The 25,478-nt window shown below is 46.0% G+C and overlaps 1 protein-coding gene and 1 long non-coding RNA gene across 3 annotated transcripts in view; one reads left to right on the plus strand and one right to left on the minus strand.

Moving 5' to 3' along the window:
• FGD1 (FYVE, RhoGEF and PH domain containing 1) overlaps positions 1-13,981 on the minus strand; it is a 38,306-nt gene extending 24,325 nt beyond the window's left edge. Inside the window, exon 1 of one of the 2 annotated variants that reach the window (XM_061410250.1) lies at positions 12,851-13,981. In XM_061410250.1, coding sequence (XP_061266234.1) covers positions 12,851-13,157 — 307 coding nt within the window. In that variant the 5' untranslated portion in view covers positions 13,158-13,981. The remainder of the gene's footprint in view (positions 1-12,850) is intronic. The other variant, XM_061410251.1, reaches the window with a different exon arrangement.
• LOC133243390 (uncharacterized) lies at positions 1,799-23,980 on the plus strand. The gene is made up of 2 exons (XR_009735068.1): positions 1,799-3,172; positions 18,628-23,980. It is a non-coding gene; the product is annotated as an uncharacterized LOC133243390 (long non-coding RNA).
• Positions 23,981-25,478: the final 1,498 nt, after the last annotated feature.

Genomic DNA, 25,478 nt, shown 5'->3' on the forward strand with positions numbered 1-25,478 from the left:
TCAGCCTGTCGGGACTGGGGAAGCTCAAGGGAGGGAGAGGCCAGGGACAGGATGGCCAGATAAAATACAGGATGCTTGGTTACGTCTGACTTTCAGATAAGCAATGAATAATTTCTTAGTATAAGCATATGTCATGCATACTTAAAAATGTATTTGTTGCTGTTGTTTATTGTTTTAGTCGCTAAGTTGTTTCTGACTTTTTAGCGACCACCATGGACTGTAGTCCACCAGGGTCCTCTGTCCATGGGATTTTCCAGGCAAGAATACTGGAGTGGGTTCTCATTTCCTTCTCCAGGGGATCTTCCCAACCCAGGGGTAGAACTTGCGTCTCCTGCATTGGCAGGTGGGTTCTTTACCACTGAGCCACCAGGGAAGCCCCAAAGTGTATTATGCTATACTAAAAAATTTTTGTTGTACATTTGAAATTCAAATCTAATTTTTTGGGGTGAGTTCCAAAAGCTCTAGTCAAGAAGGGATTCTAATAAATGAGGAGAAGCCAGGCCTCTGAGGTGGCATGAGGCAAGCTGTGGGTTCTACCCAATTTCCCTTCAGTGGGTGCCTGAATGCTCATGACAGTGACATTATTTCAGGTATAACCTTGAATCTGGTCTTATTTACTAAAAAAAAAAAAAAAAAGTCAACAATTTAAAAACCTGTGGTACTTGACTATTCCAAAGAAGGGTGGCTTGATCACACTTGCTGACCAAACTGCATGGATTAAGATGTTGTGAAGCCTTCACTAGGAATATCTGGCTCAAGAGTAACACAGACCTCAGTTAAATCCTAACACCCTCACTTACTAACTGTGTGACCCTGGGCAAGCCTCTCCATCTATCTGAGCCTCAGTTTCCTTGTGTGGAAAATAGGATAACAATCACAGCCCCCTGGTTTTGAAGAGTCCATGAGACAAAGAAGGGAAAGCACATAGTGCCCCCAGCCCCCCAGCAATGTGGCTTGAACTTGAAAGCCAATAGAACTGCACATCCACAAAGAAACAAAACTATGCACACAGATATATAAACCCAGGGGCCACAGGCTGCAACCCAACACAAAGCTATCAACATACTGAGAAACATGTGCAAACCCAGTCACAGATGAACACAGAATCCAGCCCCACTCTCTGACAGTTCCTCAGATCAGGGCAGGATTTCTACTAGAGACAGAGTGGCAGAGAAAAGACAATGGTACCCCATCCTCCATTCAAATTCAATTAAAATATAGAAACCAAATGCAATCGTAAGTTTCAAGAAGTATAACAGAGTTTGGAATTTTCTCATGACAACTTATTGGTACTGAAATAGCAAAATCACTCCAGAAATTGTTTCTGGTAGCTTCACGGCACTGATTGGCAGGTGCCCTGAGCATGTGCTTCTGGGCTTACTGGCAGAGCAGGTCTACCCCATAGCTGAGTTTGAGGACAAGGACTTTTCCACTGGAACTGGACCCTCACCTCTTTCTGGGAATTTCAGCTCCCAGTTCTCCCCTTCCCTGGCCAGCAGCACCCCCTCTCCCTTCTCCCAGATGTAGCCTTGGCTTAATCTCAAGACAGCTAATAGGGCTGCAGACTGGAACTCAGCCATTAACTCCCTGGTGACCTGGGGGATTGCTTCACAACTCTGGACCCCAATTTCCCCATCTGCAAAATGGGGAGAGTATGTGTGTGCTTCTCATTGTAGGAACTGGTGAGATGCTACTGTGGGCAGAAGCCAGCCCTGGCACTCAGGCCTCCTGACCCCCAGTGCATGTTTCTCTCAGCAACCTCCAGATCCCTGCCTCTCTAGGGTGTGAGATAGGCCCCTGAGACAGCTGAATTCCTGGGGGTGGGGTGGGGTGGGGAAAGAAGAGGGAGTGGAAAAGAACAGCAAATAAGAAAGTGTCCTTTGGGAAGCCAGCTCTCTTGGGGGTGGGGAAGGGGAGCCCCTCAGCTTGAGAAAAAAGCAGAGGATAAAGGTGGGGTAGCTGCCCCACCTCTTTCCACCAGCCCCTTGAATGTGAGGTCCAGCCCAGCTGCACTGCTCTGCTTTTGCAGCCAAACTTGTTTGGCCTGGCAGATGTTCTCTCTGAAAGTTTCAACACAAAGCTCTGTCAAGTATGAGAAGTGCAGGGGGAGCTGTCTATAGGAACCCTGTGGCTAGCTCAGAGTCCTTCCTTGAAGTAGACTGGTCTTGTGAACATAAGGACTCTGCAGAAAAATGGAGGCATCTTCTGCAGAGTGAAGGCATTTTAGGAAAGTAGGAGCCATTCTGGCAAGTAAGGAGCTTCCTAGAGTGTTCCCTTTTGAAAACTGGAGAAACATTCTGTAAAATGGAGGTCTCTTTGATAAAAAAGGAAAAAAATTTCTTCAATTTCTTTGCAATATTCCATTTCTGCAATGTGGAGAAGGTTTCCTCAAAGTGGAGTGACATTCTATAAAGTGAGGAGCGTTCTTTAAAGACCCTTTTGTGAAATGCATGACATCTGTAAATGGAATCTGACGAAATACAAGACTGTTCTGTAAAATGGAGGAACTCTTTTGTAAAATGAGATTCCTTTTGTAAAGTGTGGATTCTTGTGTAAAGTGAGGATCCTTGTGTAAAGTGAGAACCTTTCTGTAAAATGGGACAACAATAGAGGATGGTGAGGGTGGTGGTAAACTAGAGAGCATATGCCTCACTTAAAGCAGGGACAGCAGCTTCTCCCCTTTATCTAATTGTCACCTTGCAGTAACAGGGCCCTTACATTTTCAGGTCTTCCAATATTTCAAGAAAATCAGAAATCCAGATTTTGTGTGAAATTTCCTAATTTTAAAAACACTGAGTAGGTCAAATGAAATTTGTGAGTTAGATTCAACTTGTGGGCCATCACTTTGCAATATCTGAGTTGGATGGTCCTTAAGGCCCCTTCCACATCTGCTGTTTACTTCCTGCCCTATCTGACATGCTATGGCCCTGGGGCAGCAGCTTTGGAGTCTCTCCTCCATCCTCTGGAAGGGCCCAGTCTCCTAGGGACCTGAGGAGTTTCAGAGAGCTGGCTCATGCAATACTTGTCAGCAGTTCCCTGAACTGGAATCTGCCTTTTGTTCTGTCTTGTCTTCTGCCCTGTTTAGGATGCCTGGTGAAAAAAGCAGGAGATTGCAAGAACTTTTAGAACTCTCTGGAACTCAAGGTGTTTACTTTTTTATGGAGGATATAAGGTATGAGGATTCAACTGTTTGTTGAGCTCCTACTCTGCTCCAGGCATTGTTTCCTATATGGCACTGTCCTAACAACTCTGTATGCTCAGTTCAGTTCAGTCGCTCAGTCGTGTCTGACTCTTTGTGACCCCATGAATCGCAGCACACCAAGCCTCCCTGTCCATCACCAACTCCCGGAGTTCACTCAGACTCACGTCCATCGAGTCAGGGATGCCATCCAGCCATCTCATCCTCTGTTGTCCCCTTCTCTTCCTGCCCCCAATCCCTCCCAGCATCAGAGTCTTTTCCAATGAGTCAACTCTTCACATGAGGTGACCAAAGTATTGGAGTTTCAGCTTTAGCATCATTCCTTCCAAAGAAATCCCAGGGCTGATCTCCTTCAGAATGGACTGGTTGGATCTCCTTGCAGTCCAAGGGACTCTCAAGAGTCTTCTCCAACTCCACAGTTCAAAAGCATCAATTCTTTGGTGCTCAGCCTTCTTCACAGTCCAACTCTCACATCCATACATGACCACAGGAAAAACCATAGCCTTGACTAGACGGACCTTTGTTGGCAAATTAATGTCTCTGCTTTTGAATATGCTACCTAGGTTGGTCATAACTTTCCTTCCAAGGAGTAAGCGTCTTTTAATTTCATGGCTGCAGTCATCATCTGCAGTGATTTTGGAGCCCAAAATAAAGTCTGACACTGTTTCCACTGTTTCCCCATCTATTTCCCATGAAGTGATGGGACCGGATGCCATGATCTTCGTTTTCTGAATGTTGAGCTTTAAGCCAACTTTTTCACTCTCCTCTTTCACTTTCATCAAGATGCTTTTTAGTTCTGTATTCTCTGTATGCTTTTAGCTCCATTTTACAGATGAGGAAACTGAGGCACAGAGAAACAAAATAACTTGCTTGAGGAAGTGGTTGAACTGAGATTGGATCCCAAGTGTGTTTGTGTCCAGAGTCACAGAGCACATCCTCACTCAATGTCTGCTGAATTGGGGAAGAAATCACATTGAGGAGAGGGGGAGGGAAGAGAACTTTCTAAAGGAAACGGGTTTTGAGTTCAGTCGTCCAGGAAGTGTTTTTTCATGTATAGATGGACTGGGCACAGTCCTGCAGGCAAGGGAAGAAAACTGAGCAAAAGTTTGGATACTAGGGGTGGGGCGGTAAAGCATGTGTTTGAAGGGCACAGTGAATAGAATCCTGGGTTTGTAAGAATAGGAAAGAATAGAAGGAAGGGGCCGAAAAGGCCACAAGACAGGCAGGCGCTCTCCTCCTCCACCAACCACTGCTACCAAGATACAGACCCATAGGGGCCACGCAGAGATAGGCACTAGTACAGAAACACATACACACAGTCTACATACAGACAGACCCACATACAGAAACAACTGGAAAAGGCTCAAGGGTTCAGACAGAGCCAAGGTGACACAAAACAAGAATAAAGGAACACTTAACATATACAGACCTAGAGACACACACAGACACACATGGGTATATAATAACATACACATGGAAATACATAATAACAAGAATATTAAGATATACACAAAACAGACCCATGGAGACAAAAACAGTTAGGCAGCCAGGCACATGTGCCCTCATGTGCATACATACACACACACACACAACAGCCATAAGGGAGCACAGACAGCCTATCTCTCTTCTAGTTTCTTGATTACTGTGAGGGCCTAACCAACTCCTCCCAGCGTCTCTGGACCTGAGGCCAGAGAAGGCTGGGAGTGGTAGCTCCACCCCCAGGGAGGGGCTGGGGACTTAAGAGGACAGGAAGGGAAGGGAGTGGAGCTGCAGCTGGGAGCACTGGGGGCAGTAATTACCCAGTGCTGGGGCTGCCACGCTGGCTGGGATTTCCCTCCCCTTGAGGACAAAGCCACTGGGGAATGGCCCCTCTGACCCCTGCTGTGTGTGACCCCAGAGCCCCCAACACTTACCCATCCCTCCTCCCCACTTCCCCGAGACCCAGTCAAAATTGAGATTTCGTGACACAGAGAAATCATGAGGGGAAAAAGACAGAGAGAGACCGGGACAAAGACAGGAAAACTACAGAGACCCAGAAATTCAGACAGCTAGAGAGGGAGTCAGGAAAAAAGGGGTGGGGCGAGTCAGAAGAGAGACAGTGACACTGAGAGATGCAGGCCCAGAGAGGCAAAGGGGACAAAAAGGGCAGACCAGGGCCACTTGTTGAACATGGCTACAATGTGCTCTACTTGTGGCATTTAATCCTAACCACCCTAGGAGGTGAGGATGCTAACTCCATTTTGTATATAAGAAAACTGACGTTCAGAGGGGTGAGGTGATTTGCTCAGGATCACATGAAAGTAGAAAGTGGCAGAGCTGGGGAGGGGGCTCTCACCACTGCCTGCCCCTGCCAGGGACATGGGAGAAAGGGGTTCTCCGGAGACAGAAGCTGTCTGGAGACTCAAAGTCCTGAACTCCCAAAGAGATGCAGTGTGAAAGAGCCCAGCACCTTCCCTGCCCCCCTCCCCTGTGTCCCCGGTGGGGGAGGGGGCCGTGGCTACACCTGGAACGCATTAGGCAGGGAGGCCCAGTCTAGGCGAGCAGGGAAGCTGCAGAAGGGGGAGCAGGGAAGGTGAAGGTGAAGTTGAAGGCAGCAGCGTGGGAGGTGGCAAGGGCCTAGAAGGCCCAGGCAGAAGAGCTTCTGTGCCAGCTTGAGCTTCTTGGGGCTGTGCTGCCAGTCCCGCCCTTCCCGCTTTCTCCAGGAGCCCTCCCTCCCTGACTTAACCCCTTCTCAGTGGAAGTGCCGCTGAGGGCTGAAAGCTGCCAGCAACAGCAATGGGAAAAGCCTTCAGTTCCCTCTCTGGGCCTCAGCCACACACCTGTGCCCCTCACCCTCCCGTCCTTAGTCTGGGGCCCAGATGGACACAGTTGACACCGACTGGGCACTGCCACACAGATGCCTCTTTTCCAGGCTCCTCACACTCAGTGCATTCTAAACCCCAGCTCTACCCCAGCTCCTAGTGGCTCCTCCTCCTGCTTCCCCACCCCAGGAACTGCACCTCCAGCCACCCACTTCCCAAAGCCAGAGATTTGGCTTTCTTTGAGACTCCTCCTGCTCCTTCAACTCACTTGAGTCCAGCCAGACCCCAAGTCCTGTAGACTCAACTTCTTTGGAGGGCAGGAATCCATAGGCTATTTTTCCCAGTCCAGCCTCCTAACCGTTCCCTCCCATCCTCAGGGTCCTCCTGAGGTATTCTCCACACCACAACCAGCTTATGAAAACACAATCCCCTTCAATTTTTGCAGCCTGGTGGTGGGCTCCCATTGCCTCTGGAGTGAACTCTAAAACTGAGTGCAGGGACAAGTAAGGCCCAGCTAGAGAATACTTACCCACCCCCACCCTCCAGGCACAAAGGCCTCTTGTCTGTTCCTCGAAAGTGCTCTCCTCTGCCTGGGGCTTTGGCACATGTCATTCTCGTGGGCCTGAACAGCTTTTCTGCTTCTCCTTACCTCTGGACTCCTATTTATCCTTCAGATCTCAGCTCAAGTGTCCTCTCTTTTACCTGCCTGCCCCCTCCTCATCTGTTCCTGCAGCATCTGTGCTTGGAATTACCTGTCATGTCTTCCCTGCTAGAAAGGAGCTCCACGAGGACAGGGACTGAGCCTGCCTTGTTGTCCAGCCAGCAACTCAGAGGGCCAAGGAAAAAGTAGGTACTCAATAAACATTTGTTAAATAAAGAAATGTCCTCCTCCCTCCTCTCTTTCACTCTGCCTTATCTGCTTACCAAGAACTTATTGATGCCCTATTATATACCAGACAAATGTGATGAACAGGTCCTCCTTGTTACATATGGGGAAATGAAGGTGTTGTGGTGGGAAGGGAAGCCTGAGGGCACAGTGAATTAGGAGTGCTGAGTTCCTTCTGCTGCTAGCCTCATCCCTGTCTCCAGTCCTCTGTGTTGTGGTATCTTTTGGAGACGTCATGCCTTCCAGGTCCAAGGAACTGGGTATTGGACCCTGGAGAGGCTGGACTCACTATTCCAGGGAAGACTGCTCTCTACAGTTGAGGGCAGTTAACTCTTCCAGGCTGGGCATCAGGAGACTACACTTCCTGTCCTCTTTCCAGACAGGTCCTAGCCACACCCAGACAGTGTCTGGCCAGCTCCACATCTGCCTAAGGCATTTAGCTAACTGGCCTCCAGAAAGCCATGGCTGGCATCTGTCTGGGGCACTGTTAGCTACCACTCACCCTTGAAGGACCAAGTAGCCCCAGCCAGGCCGTCCCCTAGAGGCAGAGGAACCTGAAAGGGTGGAGGAATGGGGGCGCCAACCATCTGCAATTGGAGACTTCAATTCTTTTAGTCCTTTTTGTAGCTACCTTTGTTGTATTTGTTTGGGAGGTCCCAGGTGACTAGGAACTAAATCTGGGTCCTTTCTCAGACACTCCTCTGGAATCTCAAACTGCTGATCTCCAAAAACCACCAGCAGAGCCCACTGCCCCCTCCTTTCAGGAGTCCTCTCTTCTTTCCATGAGCAACCTTCCTCTAAGGCCTCTCAGGATGCCCTCAGCAGGGAAAACATGGAGGGAGTCACAGGAATTTACTAATGTTTGGTTTGCTTTTCAGGAATACTCCCTTCATTCTGTGCAACAGCCAATACCCTGGGTATATGTGAAATGGATCTCAACTTTATGCAAATATACTTTAAAAACTGCTCCTCCCCCTATCCCAAATGGCATTTCTAAGGCAAATTTTGGGCAAGTAATGAATGATTCACCAGAAGGTGACTCTGCTGACCTCACTATCTATGTCTTCAAGGATGGGACTGGCCCCCAGAACCATGTACACTCTCCCCATGAGCTGCTGTGTGGCTGGTGGTACTCATTGGTGGTGGAAAAATGCCCGAACATCTCTGGCCTAGAACTCTCTTCAGAGCTTTCCAACCCTACATCCAAATGCCTGTTGGCCACATCCACCCAGGTGTCCCTCCAGGACTCTCAAATGCAACAGGTTTCAAATGTACCTCAGTATCTTCCCTCGAACCTGCTCCTTCTCTTGCAAGTAGGTGGCCCCACCACTATCTACCAGGTCACTGTAGTTGATTTCAGAAAACAACTCAGAAACATCCTGGACTTTTCTCTCTTCCTCAGCCTCTACATCCAAGATCTGTCCATGTTAGCACCAAAATACCTCTCAGATCTTACCTTCTGCACCTGCCATTTCTCTAATCCAAACTATCATCACCTCTTGCTTGGATGACTGCAATCTCTACCTGCCTGTCTCCGACCCCACTTTTGTGGGGTCCTACCATCCACTCTTCCACATACAGCCATGGAGAATTCTTAAACACCCATATCTGAGCACATCAAAATTCCCCTTTGCCATCAGGATAAAGTTCCTTCACCAGCCTTATCTTTCTGCTTCTCCCAATGTCAGCCCCTGTGCCAGGATGCCTCATGTCTCAGTGCCTTTGCTCATACTGAACTTCCTACCTGAACTGCCTCCATGTTCCTCCTAGCTCTGAAAACCTTGCTGACACCCTTCTAGAGCCCTTCCTTTGGGCCAGGCCTTGTGCTGGATGGTGCTGATACCAAGGTTTCCTCTGTCCCAGAGTCCCAGAACTGTAACTGCCTTCCAACTTGAATGGCCAAATGGCAGCCATTCACAAGAGCTGGGCATAAAGGGTAAACTGAGGCTCCCAGTGTCTGTGCTTATATGGGTGAGAGGTTGACTCACTCCCTTTAGCTTAGATCCCATGCCTCCCTTCAGGGTTGGAAGTTATGGTGAGGTGGCCAAAAAAGGGCCCTGGGAAAACAACGTCAGAGTAGAGGCTGATGTGGTATCCTAATGATACTGACTCACTGTAGGATCGTAGGATCACAGCTAAACTGCCTCTCAGAGTCTCCATGGTCCCAGCTCAAGAATGGTGCCCATTCTAGGCTATATATCAGAATCACCTGGGGAGTTTTCATAATTGATTCCTGGGTTGCAACCCCAAGATTCTGGAGCTCTGAGGTAGTCTGGAAATCACATTTACTTTTTCAAAGTCAACAAGGGATTCTGATTTTCATCTAGTTTAGGAAATCCAGGACCAGATTGTGACAAGGGACCTTTCCAGCTCCAATTCTAACTCTTAGTGTGTCAGATGATGCCCTAGGCTCCAAATCAGGAGAAGCCAGCCCCTCTTGCTGCCTCCCTCAACTCAGTCCTTCCACTACCCACTTTAACACCAGGCTTTAATGCTTTGCAACCCTTTCAACTGAGCTAAGGTCAAGTCCCAAGCTATCTCCCAACCAGCATCTAGAAAGATATTCCCAAAGCTGAGGAAGAGGGTAGGGTTCTTCCCAAATCTCTATGAACAAACCTATACCTGGGAACTCCTTTCTGACTCTCTCAAAGCACTTTCTTGTATCTCAGAGAGGTTATCTTAGTAACCCAATAAGGCCTCACATTTTATTAACCTGGGAAATGGGCATAAAAACAATCATCCAACCCCTGGATAGGAATCAGGGTAACTAAAAGACAAAGCACTTTGAAGCAATTCAAAGCTTTCCCATGGATAAGATATTAATATATTATTTTAAAAAGCACCCCCCCGCACACATATACCACCAGGATGGACCGCTGGCTCCTAAGGATGGTGATTCTATAAAGGCTTCAGCAGTCTGAGGGAGGAAGCCAGGAGGCACACAGAAATGTTAACATATGGACTAAAAATGTTTCAACCCTTTAATTGAAACTTAAGACTCTCTCTCTCTCTCTCTCACACACACACACACACACACACACACACACACCCTACAATCACCAACCCTGCCCTCTTTGGGCCAATTATAGGCGAGTCCTGTAGAGAAAGAAGCAAGTCACTTGTGCCTACTCCTGGGTTGGCCAGGCAGTGGGGGAGGAGGGCTCTCACGCCCCATGCTGCTGTGAATCACATGGCTCAGTGCTTGTCTTGCCAGGGCCTGAGTAATTCCTCCGCCTCCACTTCAGAAGGTTTTTCTTTTTTTAAATTTTATTTCATTCTGCAGGCTTTGCAACCACTATCTCATAGACTCCTCATGGCATTCTATAAATGAGGAAATTTGAGGCTCAAAGAAGGAAAGTCACTCACCCAGGGTCCTACAGTGAGTTAGTGAGGAATGGCTGAATGAGAGGTCAGGTCCTTCCCTGACACCTTTCTTATTCCCACTTCTCATCTTGAAGTGAAAAAATAGAAAAAGACACCCACCAATGACTAAGGCCTTTTAATACTGTTTGTCAGTCCTAAAAGAAATCAGCCCTGAATATTCATTGGAAGGACTGATGCTGAAGCTCCAATACTTTGGCCATATAATGCAAAGAACTGACTCATTAGAAAAGACCCTGATGCTGGGAAAGATTGAAGGCAGGAGGAGAAGGGGATGAGAGGATGAGATGGTTGGATGGCATCACAGACTCGATGGACAGGAGTTTGCACAAGCTCCAGGAGTTGGTGATGAACAGGGAAGCCTGACATGCTGCAGTCCATGGGGTTGCAAAGAGTTGGACACGACTGAGCAACTGAACTAAACTACTAAGGCAGGGACTTCATTGGGAAAAAAGAGTGTAGGAAATTTGTGCTGCTTTTTGTGGGGAGGAGGGGAGTGATTCATGATGGGTATTGTGATTGTAATTTGGAAGGACTGGTGGAGTGGGAAGAATCACTGCTGTGTATTGATCAGAGGCCAGAGACCAGGGGCCCAGATGCTGCCCAGCTACTGACTCCCATACCAAGAGTATCTGGAGGGCAAGAGTTCAGTTGTCCTTCTCTTAGACAAATAGTTACTGAGCTCCTACTATGTGGCCCCTTTGTATCTGTTTAGGCATTTGTTCAACAAGGATTTATTAAGCATCTATTGTATGCTAGCCACTATGCCAGTTGCTGGGGATCCAATGATGAACAGAACAGATACAATCCCCTTGCCCTCATGGAGCTCACATTCTAGTTGAGGAAGACAGGCAATAAATAAATAGACACATAGAATAAGATAACTGCATATGTACCAAGTGCAAGGATGGAAGTGCACTGGCAACTTCGATGGACACCCACAAGGGCCCCTACCTAAAGTGATCAGGGAAGGTCTCTCAGAGGAGTTGACATTTGAGCTGAGACCTGAAGGGTAAGAAACAAGCCAGGTGGAGAGCTGGGGGAAGAGCTGCCAGGCAGAGGGAAAAGCAGATGCAAAAGCCCTGAGGTGGGAGTGCTTGTGGCATGTTTTGGAATCTGAAAGAAGGTGCTGCAATAAAGTGGGTGAGTAACCTGCTCCACACAGTGTCTGTCAAGGGGAGTTTGGAAAGTCAGCAGGAGCAACATGCAGGCAGGGTGTTAAAGGCCTATTGTTAGCTGATTTATCTCCAGCCCATTTGGAGGGAGCCCCTGAGGTTCCACGACTAGCTCAAGGTCACAAGAGCAGCAAGGGACACAAGTTGCTCATACTTATATGCTTTGCTAATGCTACTTGGTGCTGGTCCACAGTCCCCTAAATCTGAGGAGCCTGGGATGTGGGCCCTGGGAGGTCCCAGAGGCTCAACAGCTCCTTCATTGTTGCCTAGTGGAAGGCACTGTTCTTCCTCCATGGCTCCTGGGCTCAGGTCCACATGGTATGTTCCCAGATAGAGGAGGCCCTGCTGGACTCCTCAGACACTCAGGTCTTTGCAGCATGAAGGCCTCTCCAGGCAGTGGTCAGTGGTCCCAGCTTGACCTAGAGCCACTCCAATCTGCAAATCCAAGTTCAAGCATCCTGACTTCTCACAACCAATCTTGTAGTCCTGCACCTCTCCAGCTCTGCTACAACTGGCTTTTGCACCGCCCCCTCCAACCATCACCACCTTTCTGCTATCTCCCTACCTATCACCACCTCCAGCCCTTCCCTCCAACTTGATCTCCAAGGTCCACCTCTTAAGACCACCTTTCTCTCTCATCAGCACCTTTCACTCCCTCCTTCCCTTGTCCTCCTGCCATACACACTGGCAAAACCCCAACCTTGGATCAATCCACCATCCCTCTTTTTTTTTTTCCACTCATACTCCAGAGCTGCTGAATAGTACAGGAGAAAATCACATAAGCAGAAGGCTTGGCATTACTTTCATGGTCTCCAAGCTCAGTTTGGGGAAGCAGAAAGACCATAGACTTTGGACTCAAACAGATCTGTTTTGGAATCCTGTCTCCATACTAGCTGTGTGACCTTGGACAGGTTACTAAACTTCTCTGAGCCTCAGTTTCCTCACCTACAAAATGGGGCTAATGATATCCACTTCACAGGAGGCTCCTGAAGATGAAATAAAAACCCATGTAAAGCATCCAGCCCGGTGCCTGGCACAACGTAGGTGCTTGGCAAATGGGAGACTCCTTTTCTCCCATTCCCCCAAACAAGCCCCGGTTCCTCCAACCAAATCCCCCTTCCTGCCTTTCAATCCTACCCTTTTTTCTTAGAGTGCTCCCTCTCCCATTAGCCTCAGCAGATAGAAGAGAAGGGGGTCGCAATGGTTGAAAGGGCACAGCGGACAGAGAGGAGGCGGGAGTTGAGGGTGGGGGTGGGACTGGGGTTGAAAGAATTAGAAGGCCGAGGAGCGAGGGAAGGGGTTGGAGGTTGAGAAGAGTCGAAGGGCTGTGGTGAGCGAGCCGGCCCTGAGAACAAGAACCCGCTCCCAGGCCCACGGCTGGGGCTCCCATTCTCTCTCAATCACTCACCAGGCCGGGGCTGCGAGCCCTCCAGGTGGTAGGAGAAGCGTAGGGCCCGGTGGTGCTGTGGACTGGGGCCGCAGGGCAAGACCCGGGGGCCTGGAGCGACGCCCAGGCTGGTGTCCGAGGGTCCGGCAAACTGGGGATCCAAGAGGCTGCCGAGAGCCGAGCCTGAGCCCCTGGGCACCGGCAGTCCGGGTTCCGAGGCTCCAGGGTCCGAGTCAGCATAGGCCGGTGACGCGGCGCCGGGGGAGTTCGCGGTTGGGTGTTCGGGCTCTGAAGGCCCGGCGCCCCCCGGGGCTCGGTGGCCGTGCATGGTCCGGGCCTGGGCGCGGGGCCCGGGCTCCCCGCTTGGCTCCAGCTCCTGGGGCGGAGGCACGGGCGGAGGAGGCCCGGCGCCCGGCGGAGCAGCGGCCTCAGGCTCGGGGGGCGGGGCTGCGGGCTCAGCCCCACTGCGGAGACTCTAGCCCCCAGCCCGGGCCCGGGCCAGCAGCCGTGGCAGTACCAGCAGTAGCCGCGGCCACCGCCGCGGCGGTGCCAGGCATCGCCGGCCCCGGCCCCGCGCAGGGAGTGGGTTCGGCGGGGCCGGGGGCCCTCTGGGGAGCGCTGTCTATGCGGCAGCGGCTGAGTGAGGGTCGGGGGGTAGCGCTCGGCGTGGGCTCTCTCGCGAGCAGTGAGCCACTTCCGTGGCCCAGGGGCGAGTGGCCGGTCTGTTCCGAGTTCAGGGTCTCTTCTCTCTCCCCAAATGGGAATCGATCTAGGCTCTCTTGGCTGGTCGGAAAGGGTTCTTCCTCCCGCCGCAGCGGAGGCTAGGGGGCGGAGGGGAGGAAAGGAGAGGGAAGGGGAGGGAGGGAGGAGAGGATGGCGGTGGCGGGGGGCGCGCCTGTGTGCCGCGCGCTCGGGCTGCGGGGCTCTCCCTCAGCCAATGTCTCCAGACGATGCTCCAGCAGCGGGGGCAGGGGAACAGTCTAGGCCCGGCTCCACCGTCCTCCCCAGCCTCGGCCTGGGTCTCTGCGGTGGCGGGCGGGAAGGAGCCTGGAGAAGGGGGGTGGAGAGGCGGGAGTCGTCGCTGAAGCAGCCACAGCCACAGCGGCGCTGGGACCCAGTTGCCTCGGTCCCGCCCCCTTGCTCATGATTTGAGCCTGGCCACGCCCCCTAACTAGGGCCGGCCTCTATTCTCGCTACGACCGCCCTCTAGGCCCTCCTCCTTAAAAATTCCGGCTCAGCCTGCCGTTCGCATCACCCCCTGGTACAGCATAGGCAATTCAATGGGCTCAACCGTCCCAAATCTGCCTTTCTGTCCCATCTTGGGTCTGTCTCTCTCTGCTCATCCTCAGTCTCTTTTCTATCAACCTTTCCAAATGTTCCAGTTTCTCTAGAGCTTGGCTCATAGGGGACTTGCCTTTCATACTCTTCACTCAGCTCAGATCAGACCTCGTGGTCATTTTGCCACCTTTGACCAATAGCCTCAATTCCCAGGATTGTCGCATCTGCCTGGCAACGTCCCAACCTCGAATCAGCCCAACTGTCCATCTTTTCTATGCCTGTGCCCAGGCAACTAAACACTGCAGGAGAAAACTGTTCAACCTCACAGATTTGTGCCACTATAAACTCATGGTTCCCAGCTTCTACCAGGTCTTCCGTTCTGATCCACAACCCTTCTGTGCCTTCCCGACAGCCCCCTCTCCCATGCTCCACAACAGCCATTTCTAACGTCCCTTCTCCTCAATCCCCCTTCTTCATCTAATCCTTGACCCTCAGCAGATGACCCCACCTCCTACTTCATAAAGTAAACAGAAGTCACCAAAAAAGGAAGTTCTGGACTTTTTGCTACCAAACCTACAGAGTCTGTCCTTTGCTCCTTCCTATTAGCATTTAAACATACTCAGGTCTCTTCCTTCTAAAAATAATTACCAAAACATCTTCCTCTCCAATCACCTCCCTCTCTTCTCTCTATAAATGTCTCAAAAGAGTCACCTGCACTTAACTGTCTTAATTTTCCCACTTCCCACTTATTTTAAAACCCACTCCAATCTGCCTCTATTTGCCTGATACTGCTCTCTTATGAAGGTCTACCATGGCCCATGTCACTAAATCCAATAGAATCTTTTCAGAGGTTATCCTTTTTTTTTTCTACTTGACTTCTTGGTAGCATTTGGCACTAGTGAATATTCCCTCCTTAAACCACTTCTGTGGCACCATACTCTTGTTTTCTCCTACTTCCTTGGTAACTCCTTTTTACTTACCAGTCTCCTTGTCCGACTGTTAAAGCTGGTGCTCTTTAGAGTGTTCCCTGAGCTCTCTTCTCTCTCTCTGCTCTTTTCTACAATTATGAGTCATTCCCATAGTTTCAACTATCATTTATTTGCTGATGACCCCCAAATTAATACCTCAAGTTCAGATATTTCTTCTGACCTATGAATTCAATAGGTTAATAAACAGCTCTACCTGAATACCCTGGAGACACCTAAAGCTTCAGCTTCTCTCCAACTCATGGCATCCTCCCTGCAGCCTTTTTGTCCATCTTTGACCTTACCTTAGTGAATGACTCTAGTTAAGACAGAAACCTGAGCTATACCCTGACTCTTTTCTCTCCTCCACCCCCAATGCAATCACCAAGTCCTGTCATTGTTATCTCCTGAATATCTCCCCAATTTATGTAGTCTCTTCATTTCTGCTGCCACTACTCTAATTTAAGCCAGCACTATTTCTAACCTGAATACTGTCATAGCTTGTTTCATTCTTGTTCCCTGGCATCTAGTCTCTTCACTGTAGGCAATGTGACTTTTGAAAAGGTAAACCAAATCATATTACTCTCATGTTTAGAACCCTTTAGTGAGTCCCTCCCAGCTCAAAAGGAAAGCTGCCTTCCTCAACAGGCAAAATTAAACTGGGCCCTTCATGATCTGACTCCCACTAGCCTTTCCAGACTCCATGCTTGAGTCAAAGCTGAAATTCTTAGCCTGCTCCTTAGTCTGACTAGCTTTGAAGGCTTTGCATATGCTAAATCTGCAAGAAATTTTCTCCACATCTCCCCAATTCCATTTCATCTGTTCTTCAGATCTCTGCTCATTTGATGAATGCCTTTTGGGCACACACTTAGGGCCAGTCACACTGTGAGGCACTATTTATGTAGTGGTGAATTAGACAGATATAAACAAGATCATGGTGAACAAACTTGGCCCTCAGAATTTCAGTCTGGTGCTGGAGAGGACTTGAAGCAAACAAATACATAATTACAACTTACACACACACAAAATTACGAATTTTGATAAGGCTATAAAGAGCCAGGACAGGGTGATAGGAAAGAGAATATGGGGGCAATTTAGCCTCAGAGTCAGGCAGATCGTGATATTTAAGCTGAGTGAAGTGGGAGTTAGCTTATGAAGAGTGGAGGCAAAAGTGTCCTAGGCAGAGGCCATGGCAAGTAAGAAGGCCCTGGGAAGAAAGGGAAATGATATACTCAGGGAATGTAGGAAGACCAGTGTGGCTGGAGCATAGAGAGCTGAGGGCAAGAGGATGGGATGTGAGGTTGAAGAAGTAGGCTGGCAGAAACCAGCTTATGTTGAGCTTTATAGGCCATGGTAAGAAGAACAGATCTTATTCTGTGAGCAATAAAAAGGTACTGAAGCAGTGCTTTTAAATGTGGGTCAAACTGAAGAAGGTATTGAAATCAATTTGATAAAAGAAAATATCAAAATGTATTATAGGATCATGTAGGAAGGGTAAGCATGTCTCGTGAAACTTTTGTTTCAATTTGTATCATTTATAATCGTGGTGAAATAATCTCTCTTTTGTAGATACTTCACACACCGCAAATGCTGAAATACACTACATTGAAGGTTTTTAAGCTTGGGGTTTACATGGTATAGTTAATATTTAAAAAGATTACTTTGGCTGCTGTGAATTGAATTGGAGATAGACAAGATTAGGAGTCTACTGCAATCAGAGATGATGGTGAGTGCGACTAAGGTGGTAGACTGTGAGATGAAGAGAGGTAGATTTGAAAGATACTTAGAATTGAAAGGGCTTGGGGTGGTGGCTTGGGGGTGGGAGGGAGAGGTAGGAATCAAGGATGCCTCCCAGGGATCTAGTGATGTGAAGCCAGGTCATTCATTGAGATGAGGAAGATGGAAAGAGGAACAGGTTTTCAGGGGACGATCAAGAGTTCAGTTTTACCTGCCCTTGAGATAGCCAAATGAAGAAGTCAGGCAGATAGTGGTATATAGTGTATAGAGGAGAAGTATGGTTTCAGATATAAATGAGAGTTGGCAGTATAGAGATAGTATTAAGAACCATGAGAGAAGTCAGTCTGGGACAGAACAAAGAGAAAGGAAGAGGACTCATGACCAAGCTCTGAGGAATTTCAACTTTAGAGGTCTGATGAAGTAGGAGGTGGCAAAGAGACTGAAAACAGGTAAACAGGGACATAACTAGGGTTAGGAAAACCAGAATGGATAAAGAATGGATACACCATTGGTGGGAGTGTAAACTGATACAATCTCTCTAGAAAATGTTGGGCGTTTTCTAGTAAAGCTGAATGATGCACAAACTCTAGGACCAGCACTTTTAGGTGTCTATCCCAGAGCAGTAGTTCCCATAGTGTGGTCTGGGGATCCTGAGGGCAGGGATGGGGAGTGGGGGTGCCAAAACCATAACTCTAGAAAGGTGTTATTTGCTTCTTTACTGTCATTCTCTCAAGCATGGAGTTTTCCAGAGGCAAACATGTGAATGTGATATATCATAACAGATTGAATGCAGAAGCAGATATGAGAATCCAGCTGTCTTCTACTAAGCCATACAGTAAAGAGATTTGCAAAAATGTAAAACAATGCCACTCTTCTCACTACATTCTTTCTGGTTTGGAAAATATAGTTATTTTTCATAAAAATGTTACTTTTGTTAAACGTAATGGGCTTATTTAAAATTAATATATTTACATTTTCTCAGTTTTAATTTCTAATACAGCAAGTATCAATTGGTATAAGCCAATACATCAAAGCTCTTTGGGGTATGCAATAATTTTTAAGAATGTAAAGGAAGTCTTGAGACCAGAAAGTTTGAGAATTTCTCCCCTAGAGAAGTCCTTGCACGTGTGTACTGGGAGACACTACAAGTGTTCACCAAAGCCTGTTTGACAACATGAAGCAGAAACAAGAGCATAATAAGATTAATAAATTGAGACACGTTTATACAATGGAATACCACAATGAAATAAATGAATGAACTCCAGTTACATGTATCAACATGGATGAAACTCAGGAAACCTAATACTCATTCCAAAAAGTTATGGAAGAATATGTTTCTATAAATTTGAACAACATGCAAAATTATACAATATATGGATGCAGTCATATGTTGTAAAACCATACGGAAAAGCAAGGCATGAAAAATGACAGTGGTTGTCTCAGGGAGGGGAAGGAGATGTGATTGGGGAGGGCTACACGGTGGGTTTTGTCATTCAGAAATGATTTTTTAAAATAAGTTTATGTATTTATTTTTGGCTATGCTGGGTCTTTGTTGCTGTTCGGGATTTTCTCTAGTTGTGGTGAGTGGGGACTACTCTTTATTGCAGTGTGCAGGCTTCTCATTGTGGTGGCTTCTCATTGCAGAGCACAGGCTCTAGGGCATGAGGGCTTCTGTAGTAATGGCACGTGGGCTCAGTAGTTGTGGTTCCTGGGCTCTAGAGCACAGGCTCAATAGCTGTGATGCACAGGCTTAGTTGCTCAATGGCATGTGGGATCTTCCTGGACCAGGAATTGAACCTGTGACTCCTTCTTTTGCAGGCAGATTCTTTACTGCTGAGCTACCAGGGAAGTCCAGAAATGATCTGTTTTTGAAGCTGGGTGATGTGTACAGGTACATAGGTATTTCTTCTATAATTTATTCAAACTGTACAGACATGTATATTCTAAAATTTATAATGTATTATCATGAAAAATAAAGTTAAAAAATAGGAATAATTGGATAGAATGCTGGTGGGAGGGTATATTGTTTTAGGACCTTTCCTGAGGTCAGAGGAAATAAAACACTGCCCTCCACTCTGCTGAAGTGGAGCTAGGTGTGTAGGCAATTCCCTTTAGAAACATGGCTATGAATGGGAACAGAGCCCAGAGAGTTCAGGTGATGGTAGGAGGGGCAAAAAATGACTTTTTTTTAAAGACGGGAGATACTAGACTATGCTTGTTTGCTGCTGGGAATGACCCAGAGATCATAGAAAGGGATAGGATGGGAAGACAGAAGAGAAAGCAAAGAATGGAAAGGAAAGGGGGGGCTGGGATCTGGGGTACTGGGCCTCAGAGAGGAGGAGAGGTCCTCAGGCCCTTCACTGTAATAGAAAGGAATGAGACAAAAGATGAACACAGATACTGGGAGGTTTAGAGAGTCAGTGGTGGGAAGAGGAGGGTCTTGGAACAATGTCTGATGGCTTTTATCACTGAAGCATGAGATAAGATCAATTTTCTGTAGAGAGACTAGAAATATTAGTCAGTCTTTCTTAATAGCATGGTTGATAGAAATCTGTTTTGCACTATTGATAGTTTAGAAAAGTTTCAGCTTTACAATAATGTACATTTTTAGGACTATGATCAAATGTGGGAAAACCTCTGTTTAATTTCTTTCGAATATGAACTGTAAGATGTCAGGGCATTTCAGTTTTTTTGTAGAGAGAAGAGTACATATCTTCAGTACACTTTGATTTTTCCCTGATTGTTAAGCAGGGCCTTGGAAAAGACCTGTGCAAATAAGGGACCCTGAAGCTTTGTTGACTACCATGTAAACCTCTCTTTGGCCTCTTTGAGGCATTCTCCTCCAGGAAGCATTCTCTGCTTTTCCCTGGCTGCTGTTCTCCCACAGGGCTTTATTCCTTCCACTCACAGGACTTTTCTCAGTCTCTCTGAAGTAGCCAGGTCATCCTTTTTGATAGAGGGAACTCCAGAAGGTAAGGAGTCAGGATACACTTACCTTGGCTCAGCAGTCTTCCATTAGTCTGTGAGTGAGTCTGCACTGGAGTAGTGTGGCATGGTGGACAAACATGCAGGCCTTGGAGTCAGGCAGACTGGAATTTGATTTTTTGCACTTTGGGTGCACAGATAGAACAGGGTTCATTCTAGTCCTTTGTTCGTGACATACTCTCACCATTGGTTCACATAGGGGACCAATTGGTCCTAGCTCCTCTGTGTGATCCTGGGTAAGTTACTCATCACTCAAAGTCTCAGATTCCCCATCTGTAAACTGGGGATGATAATACTATCTACCACATCAGAGTTGTGAGGATTCGATAATGTAATCCATGTAATGCATGCACAGTCCCCAGTACCTAATGTTTAATAAGCACATGATTGGGAGAATATTGTGGGTGAAGAATACATTATTGCATAACAAAGGCCCAGGCCCTGACTTCCTGAGTTCACAGCCTATTGGGCACCACACAGTCCGGTGCCAGCCCTGATGTATCCGAGACTTGTGAATGGTAGTTGAATCAAAATTACTTCATCTTGTGTCTCTATTTCCGTTTTATTTTTTACTGTCACCCCAGTTCACCATCACTGTCACCACTTCTCAGAGGTCTCCCATCTGTCTTATGCTGCTTGCTTGCCTTTCCATTTACATCTCTCTGGTGGTTTCTCTTTCCTGTCTCCTATTCTCTTTCCATCTCTCCCCTTCTTGCTCCTGCTCTCACTTTCTCTCTGTTGCCTCTGTTGGGGGTTGACTTGTCTCCATTTTATTCTTATTTAACTTACGGCTCTCCTCTTGGTCTGTCTCTGTCCTCACATACATAATACCACATTACCCTTCCTCATGTATTTCTGAATTTGTGTTCCAAGATTTCAGTCTTTTCTGTTTTGTTTTTTTTTTTTTCAAATTTCCTTTGGCTCCTTGGCCTCTTTTCTGTCTGCCCCTGTCTCAATCACATTCTACCTATTTATCTTACCTCTGGCTGTCTCCCAGTTCTCATCTTTCTATTTGTATTGCTGCATCCATCTGTCTCTGTTCCCCACCTATCTTTCTCTATTTCTGTTCTCACCTTTCTGTTCCAATCTCTGTCTTCACCCCTGTCCCCCCAACTCCCCCCAGAACTAACATTTACATTCTCTGTTTCTGTCTCACACACATACCTCTCTGTTGGTCTTATCCTTTTCCCCTCTTTGATACTCTCAGCTATCACCCCTTTTCTACCTCTGTTACCATCTCTCTTGTTGGGTGGCTCTCCTCATGTGCCTGTCTCTTGCCTCCATCTTTCTGTTCCTATGTGTGTTTTATCTGTGTGCTATCTTGTCTCCAGTTCCCTGTCTGTCTCTATCTGTCACTGACAAAGTTGAGAGCATGGTCACTGATGTTAGATTGTTTGGACTCCAATCCTAGTTGTGTCCTCACCTGTAAAACAGCAGTACCTACTTCAGTGTTACCAAGAGCATTAAATGAGATAACACATGTAAAGTTTGTAGAACTATGCCTCAGACAAGTGCTCAAAAATATTAGCTCCTAAAATTAAACAACAAGGACCTATGGTATAGCATAGGGAACTATATTCAATATCCTGTAATAACCTATAATGGAAAAGAGTCTGAAAACACACACATACACACACATATATGTACATATAACTGAATCACTTTGTTGTACACCTGAAACACTGTAAATCAACTTTACTTTCATCAACTTCTTCCTCCTCTTCCTCAATACCATCTCCATTTCTGTCTTTATCTAATCTCAGTCACTCTCCCAGTCACTACCTGGCTGTTATCATCTTTCTGTCCTCATGTTTTATGTAACTGCCTTTCTAACCCCATTCTGTCTGTCTCTGTCCCCCTCTCTCCCACTCCATACATTCCAGTCTCATTTCTGTCAGTCCCTCTTTTTCTACCCTGCCCATTCCATCTGTCTATACACCTCTCTGTCCCCAGTCTTGTTTCTTTATCATCATTTATTAGTATCTGTTGCTACCATTCAGGCCCTATTTCTTGGTCTCTGTCTCTTAGCCTCCTGTTCTCATTTCTCTACCTCTTGTTCCCACATCTATTTTTATTTATGTATTTGTTTTAAAAACCTTATTCTGTTTCTTTCTCCTCATTTCCATGTGTCTTCTTCTGGCCTCTCTGGACAATTTAGATCAGAATTGGTCTGGTAGATAACGTGGAGCTATAAAAGGGTTTAGGAGGAAGAAGTAGGCCTGGCAAGAGGCGAGTGGCAGGGTGTGGAATTTCATGGCTCTGCCAGATCCTCCTGAAAGACACTGCCTCTGAGGTCAAGGTTAGCATAAACCTCCTTAACTCAGTCTCTTCAGGAAAGACAAAGAATGCTGCAGTTATTGGGAGGACCAGGAAGGGGTATTTTTCTGAGTGAAATTCCATCCGGAAGCTGGAATCCAGAGCATTTCCTGTTGTAATGTTTCTTCCAGACTTGGAGAGTCTGAACTTGCCACGTAGCATGTGCACTGCATGCATATATTTCTACAGTAAAATACAGAGATGCATACATAATCCCCCACCCGCAGGCATGTACAGAGACATAAAGATACACATAGAATGACGAACCCTCACAGTTGCAGATACTCAAACACATGGAAAAACACACAGAATGAATTACCAGCTGGCAGAGATGCAGATGTACACAGGGATATTAGAGACCCATGGAAATACCGCCATCACAGTTCATGGACCCATGCAAACAGATACAGAAAAATAATTACCCAGAAAAAAATTTTTTTAAATTACTCATTTTCAGCCTGACATTTTAATATAAACAGAAACAAACCAGAGCATCATGTATAAAAACACACCTTTATAAAAGTGTACATATTCATTACATAATCACAAATATCCAAAGCAACAGAAAATCACATATAGCCATTGCTCTGCTGAAAATGCAGAGGTAGTCAAACTTCCTATGCCCCCAAAAGACAGACATACTTCTCCTCTTGTGCCCCTCTCTTTGTGAAGGCACCGCCAGGTACTAGACAAATAACTGGAAAGATCTAGGTAAAGTTTTTTCCTAGAAAATGTAAAATGATAAAAATGGCATAGAAGGTAGAAAATTTGAAAAGGCCACTAGGCATTAGTGAAATTGAAAGGGTAGGTAAGGATCTCCTCTTCCTCCAAATCCAGGCCCAGATGGATTTACAGGTATAGTGTGCTGGATTCTCAAGAGTTATTTCTCTTCTTACACAAGTTATTCGAGAAAATAGAAAGGAGAGAAAGTTGCCCAACTCATTTTATTTGTCTAGTAAAATCTTGAAATCTTGATTTTAAAACCAGATAAAGACAATAAAAAAACTCCATAGACTCATTTCACTTATGAATATAGATGTACAAGTCTTAAACAAAATATTAGCTTATCTAATTAAACAGAATGTTAAAAAATACATCACAATTCAAGTGGAGTTTAAGAATCCACGAAGAATGCATTCAACCTCAGAAAATCTATCAATGTAATTTACCATGTGAATAGACTAAAGGAGAATAATCATATGATTATCTCAATTAACACATAAAAAGTATGTTACATGCCTACTTATGGTGAAAACTCTTTAAAAGAATATGAATAGAATGTAAATTTCTTAACTTGTGAAGGTTACATACCAAAACCCTACATCATATTGCAAAATATGATGTAAATGGAGAAACTTAAGATGCTTTACCTTGAAGATTAAGAATAATACTAGATACTTACTTTCACCAAGTACTGTTTAACATAGAACTGGAAGTCTTGCTTAATACTATTAAGGGAGAAAAAGAAATGAGAATTGTAAGGATTAGAAGAGATAAAATCAACAGATTCAAATGACATACTATTAGAATTAAAAAGAGTTCAGCAAAATCAACTTACAGGACTTCCCTGGTGGTCCAGTGGTTAAGAAACTGCCTGCCAATGCAGGGGACATGGGTTTGATCCCTGATGTGGGAAGATTCCACATGCCATGGGCAACTAAGCCAGTGCACTATAGCTACTGAGCCTGTGCTCTAGAGCTGGTGCTCCACAAGAGAAGCCACTGCATTGAGAAGACTGCGCCCCACAACTAGAGAATAGCCCCCACTTGCCACAACTACAAAAAAGTCCGCACACAGCAACTTAGCCAAAAATTAAAATAAATCACTTTTTAAAGGTCTTGCTATTTAGAATAAATCAACTTATACAACTCAATAACATTTCTTTACACTAGCAATAGATAATTAGAAGAAAGTAACAAAAGATACCTAAAATTAATCACTAGACTAAAATTAATCACGGTGGACAGTGACTGCAGCCATGAAATGAAAAGATACTTGCTCCTTGGAAGAAAAGCTATGACAAACCTAGACAGCATATTAAAAAGCAGAAACATCACTTTGCCGACAAAGGTGCATATAGTCAAAATCTTTCCAGTAGTCATGTATGGATGTGAGAGTTGAACCATCAAGAGGGCTGAGTGCTGAAGAATTGATGCTTTCAAACTCTGGTGCTGGAGAAGACTCTTAAGAGTCCCTTGGACTGCAAGGAAATCAAACCACTTAATCCAAAAGGAAATCAACCCTGAATATTCATTCACTGGAAGGACTGATGCTGAAACTGAAGCTCTAATACTTCGGCCACCTGATGCAAAGAAATGACTCATTGGAAGAGACCCTGATGCTGGGAAAGATTGAGGGCAGGAGGAGAAGGGGGCGACAGAGGATGAAATGGTTGGACAGCATCACCAACTCAATGGACGTGACTTGGAGCAAACTCTGGGAGATAGTGAAGGACAGGAAAGCTTGGTGTGTTGCAGTCCATGGGGTCACAAAGAGTGGGCCATGACTTAGTGACTGAACAACAACAATCACGAGACCAAAATATAAACTTCTCTAAATGTCAGGACAATTGAAAAAAAAAATCAAAACAGACTACATAAGTAATATGCTTTTTTAAAATTTGTAATATTTGCAAAAAGTTTGTCAAACAAAAAATAACCTAAATGTCTATTCAGATGAATGGATAAAACAAATGTGCTATGTCCATATGATGGAACACTGCTGCTGCTGTTGCTGCTAAGTCACTTCAGTCGTGTCCGACTCTGTGCGACCCCATAGACGGTAGCCCACCAGGCTCCCCCATCCCTGGGATTCTCCAGGCAAGAATACTGGAGTGGGTTGCCATTTCCTTCTCCAATGCATTAAAGTGAAAAGTGAAAGTGAAGTCACTCAGTCGTGTCCGACTCTTAGCAACCCCATGGACTGCAGCCTACCAGGCTCCTCCATCCATGGGATTTTCCAGGCAAGAGTACTGGAGTGGGGTGCCATTGCCTTCTCCATGATGGAACACTACTCAACGATAAAAAGGAATTAACTATTTATACAGAAATAATATAGATGAATTAAAAATAATTACACTGAGTAAAAGGAGCCAGACAATAAAGAGTACATAGATCATGATTCCATTTATATAAAATTCTAGAAAGCACAAATTAGTCTATAATGAACAGAAGTAAACCTGTGACTGCCTAGAACATGCTTTTAATATATAAAAATATAACTAAAAAAGAAAATAAAATAATGTGACAATATTAAAATCAAACATCTTTTGTATCAATATAAATAAATGATCTTACCAGCTGAGCCACAAGGGAAGTCCAAATGATCTTAGCTTACATATTTAAAGGAAAACATTTTTCTATTGGATC

This window comes from Bos javanicus, chromosome X (genome assembly GCF_032452875.1).
Source record: "Bos javanicus breed banteng chromosome X, ARS-OSU_banteng_1.0, whole genome shotgun sequence".
Lineage (NCBI taxonomy): Eukaryota > Metazoa > Chordata > Mammalia > Artiodactyla > Bovidae > Bos > Bos javanicus.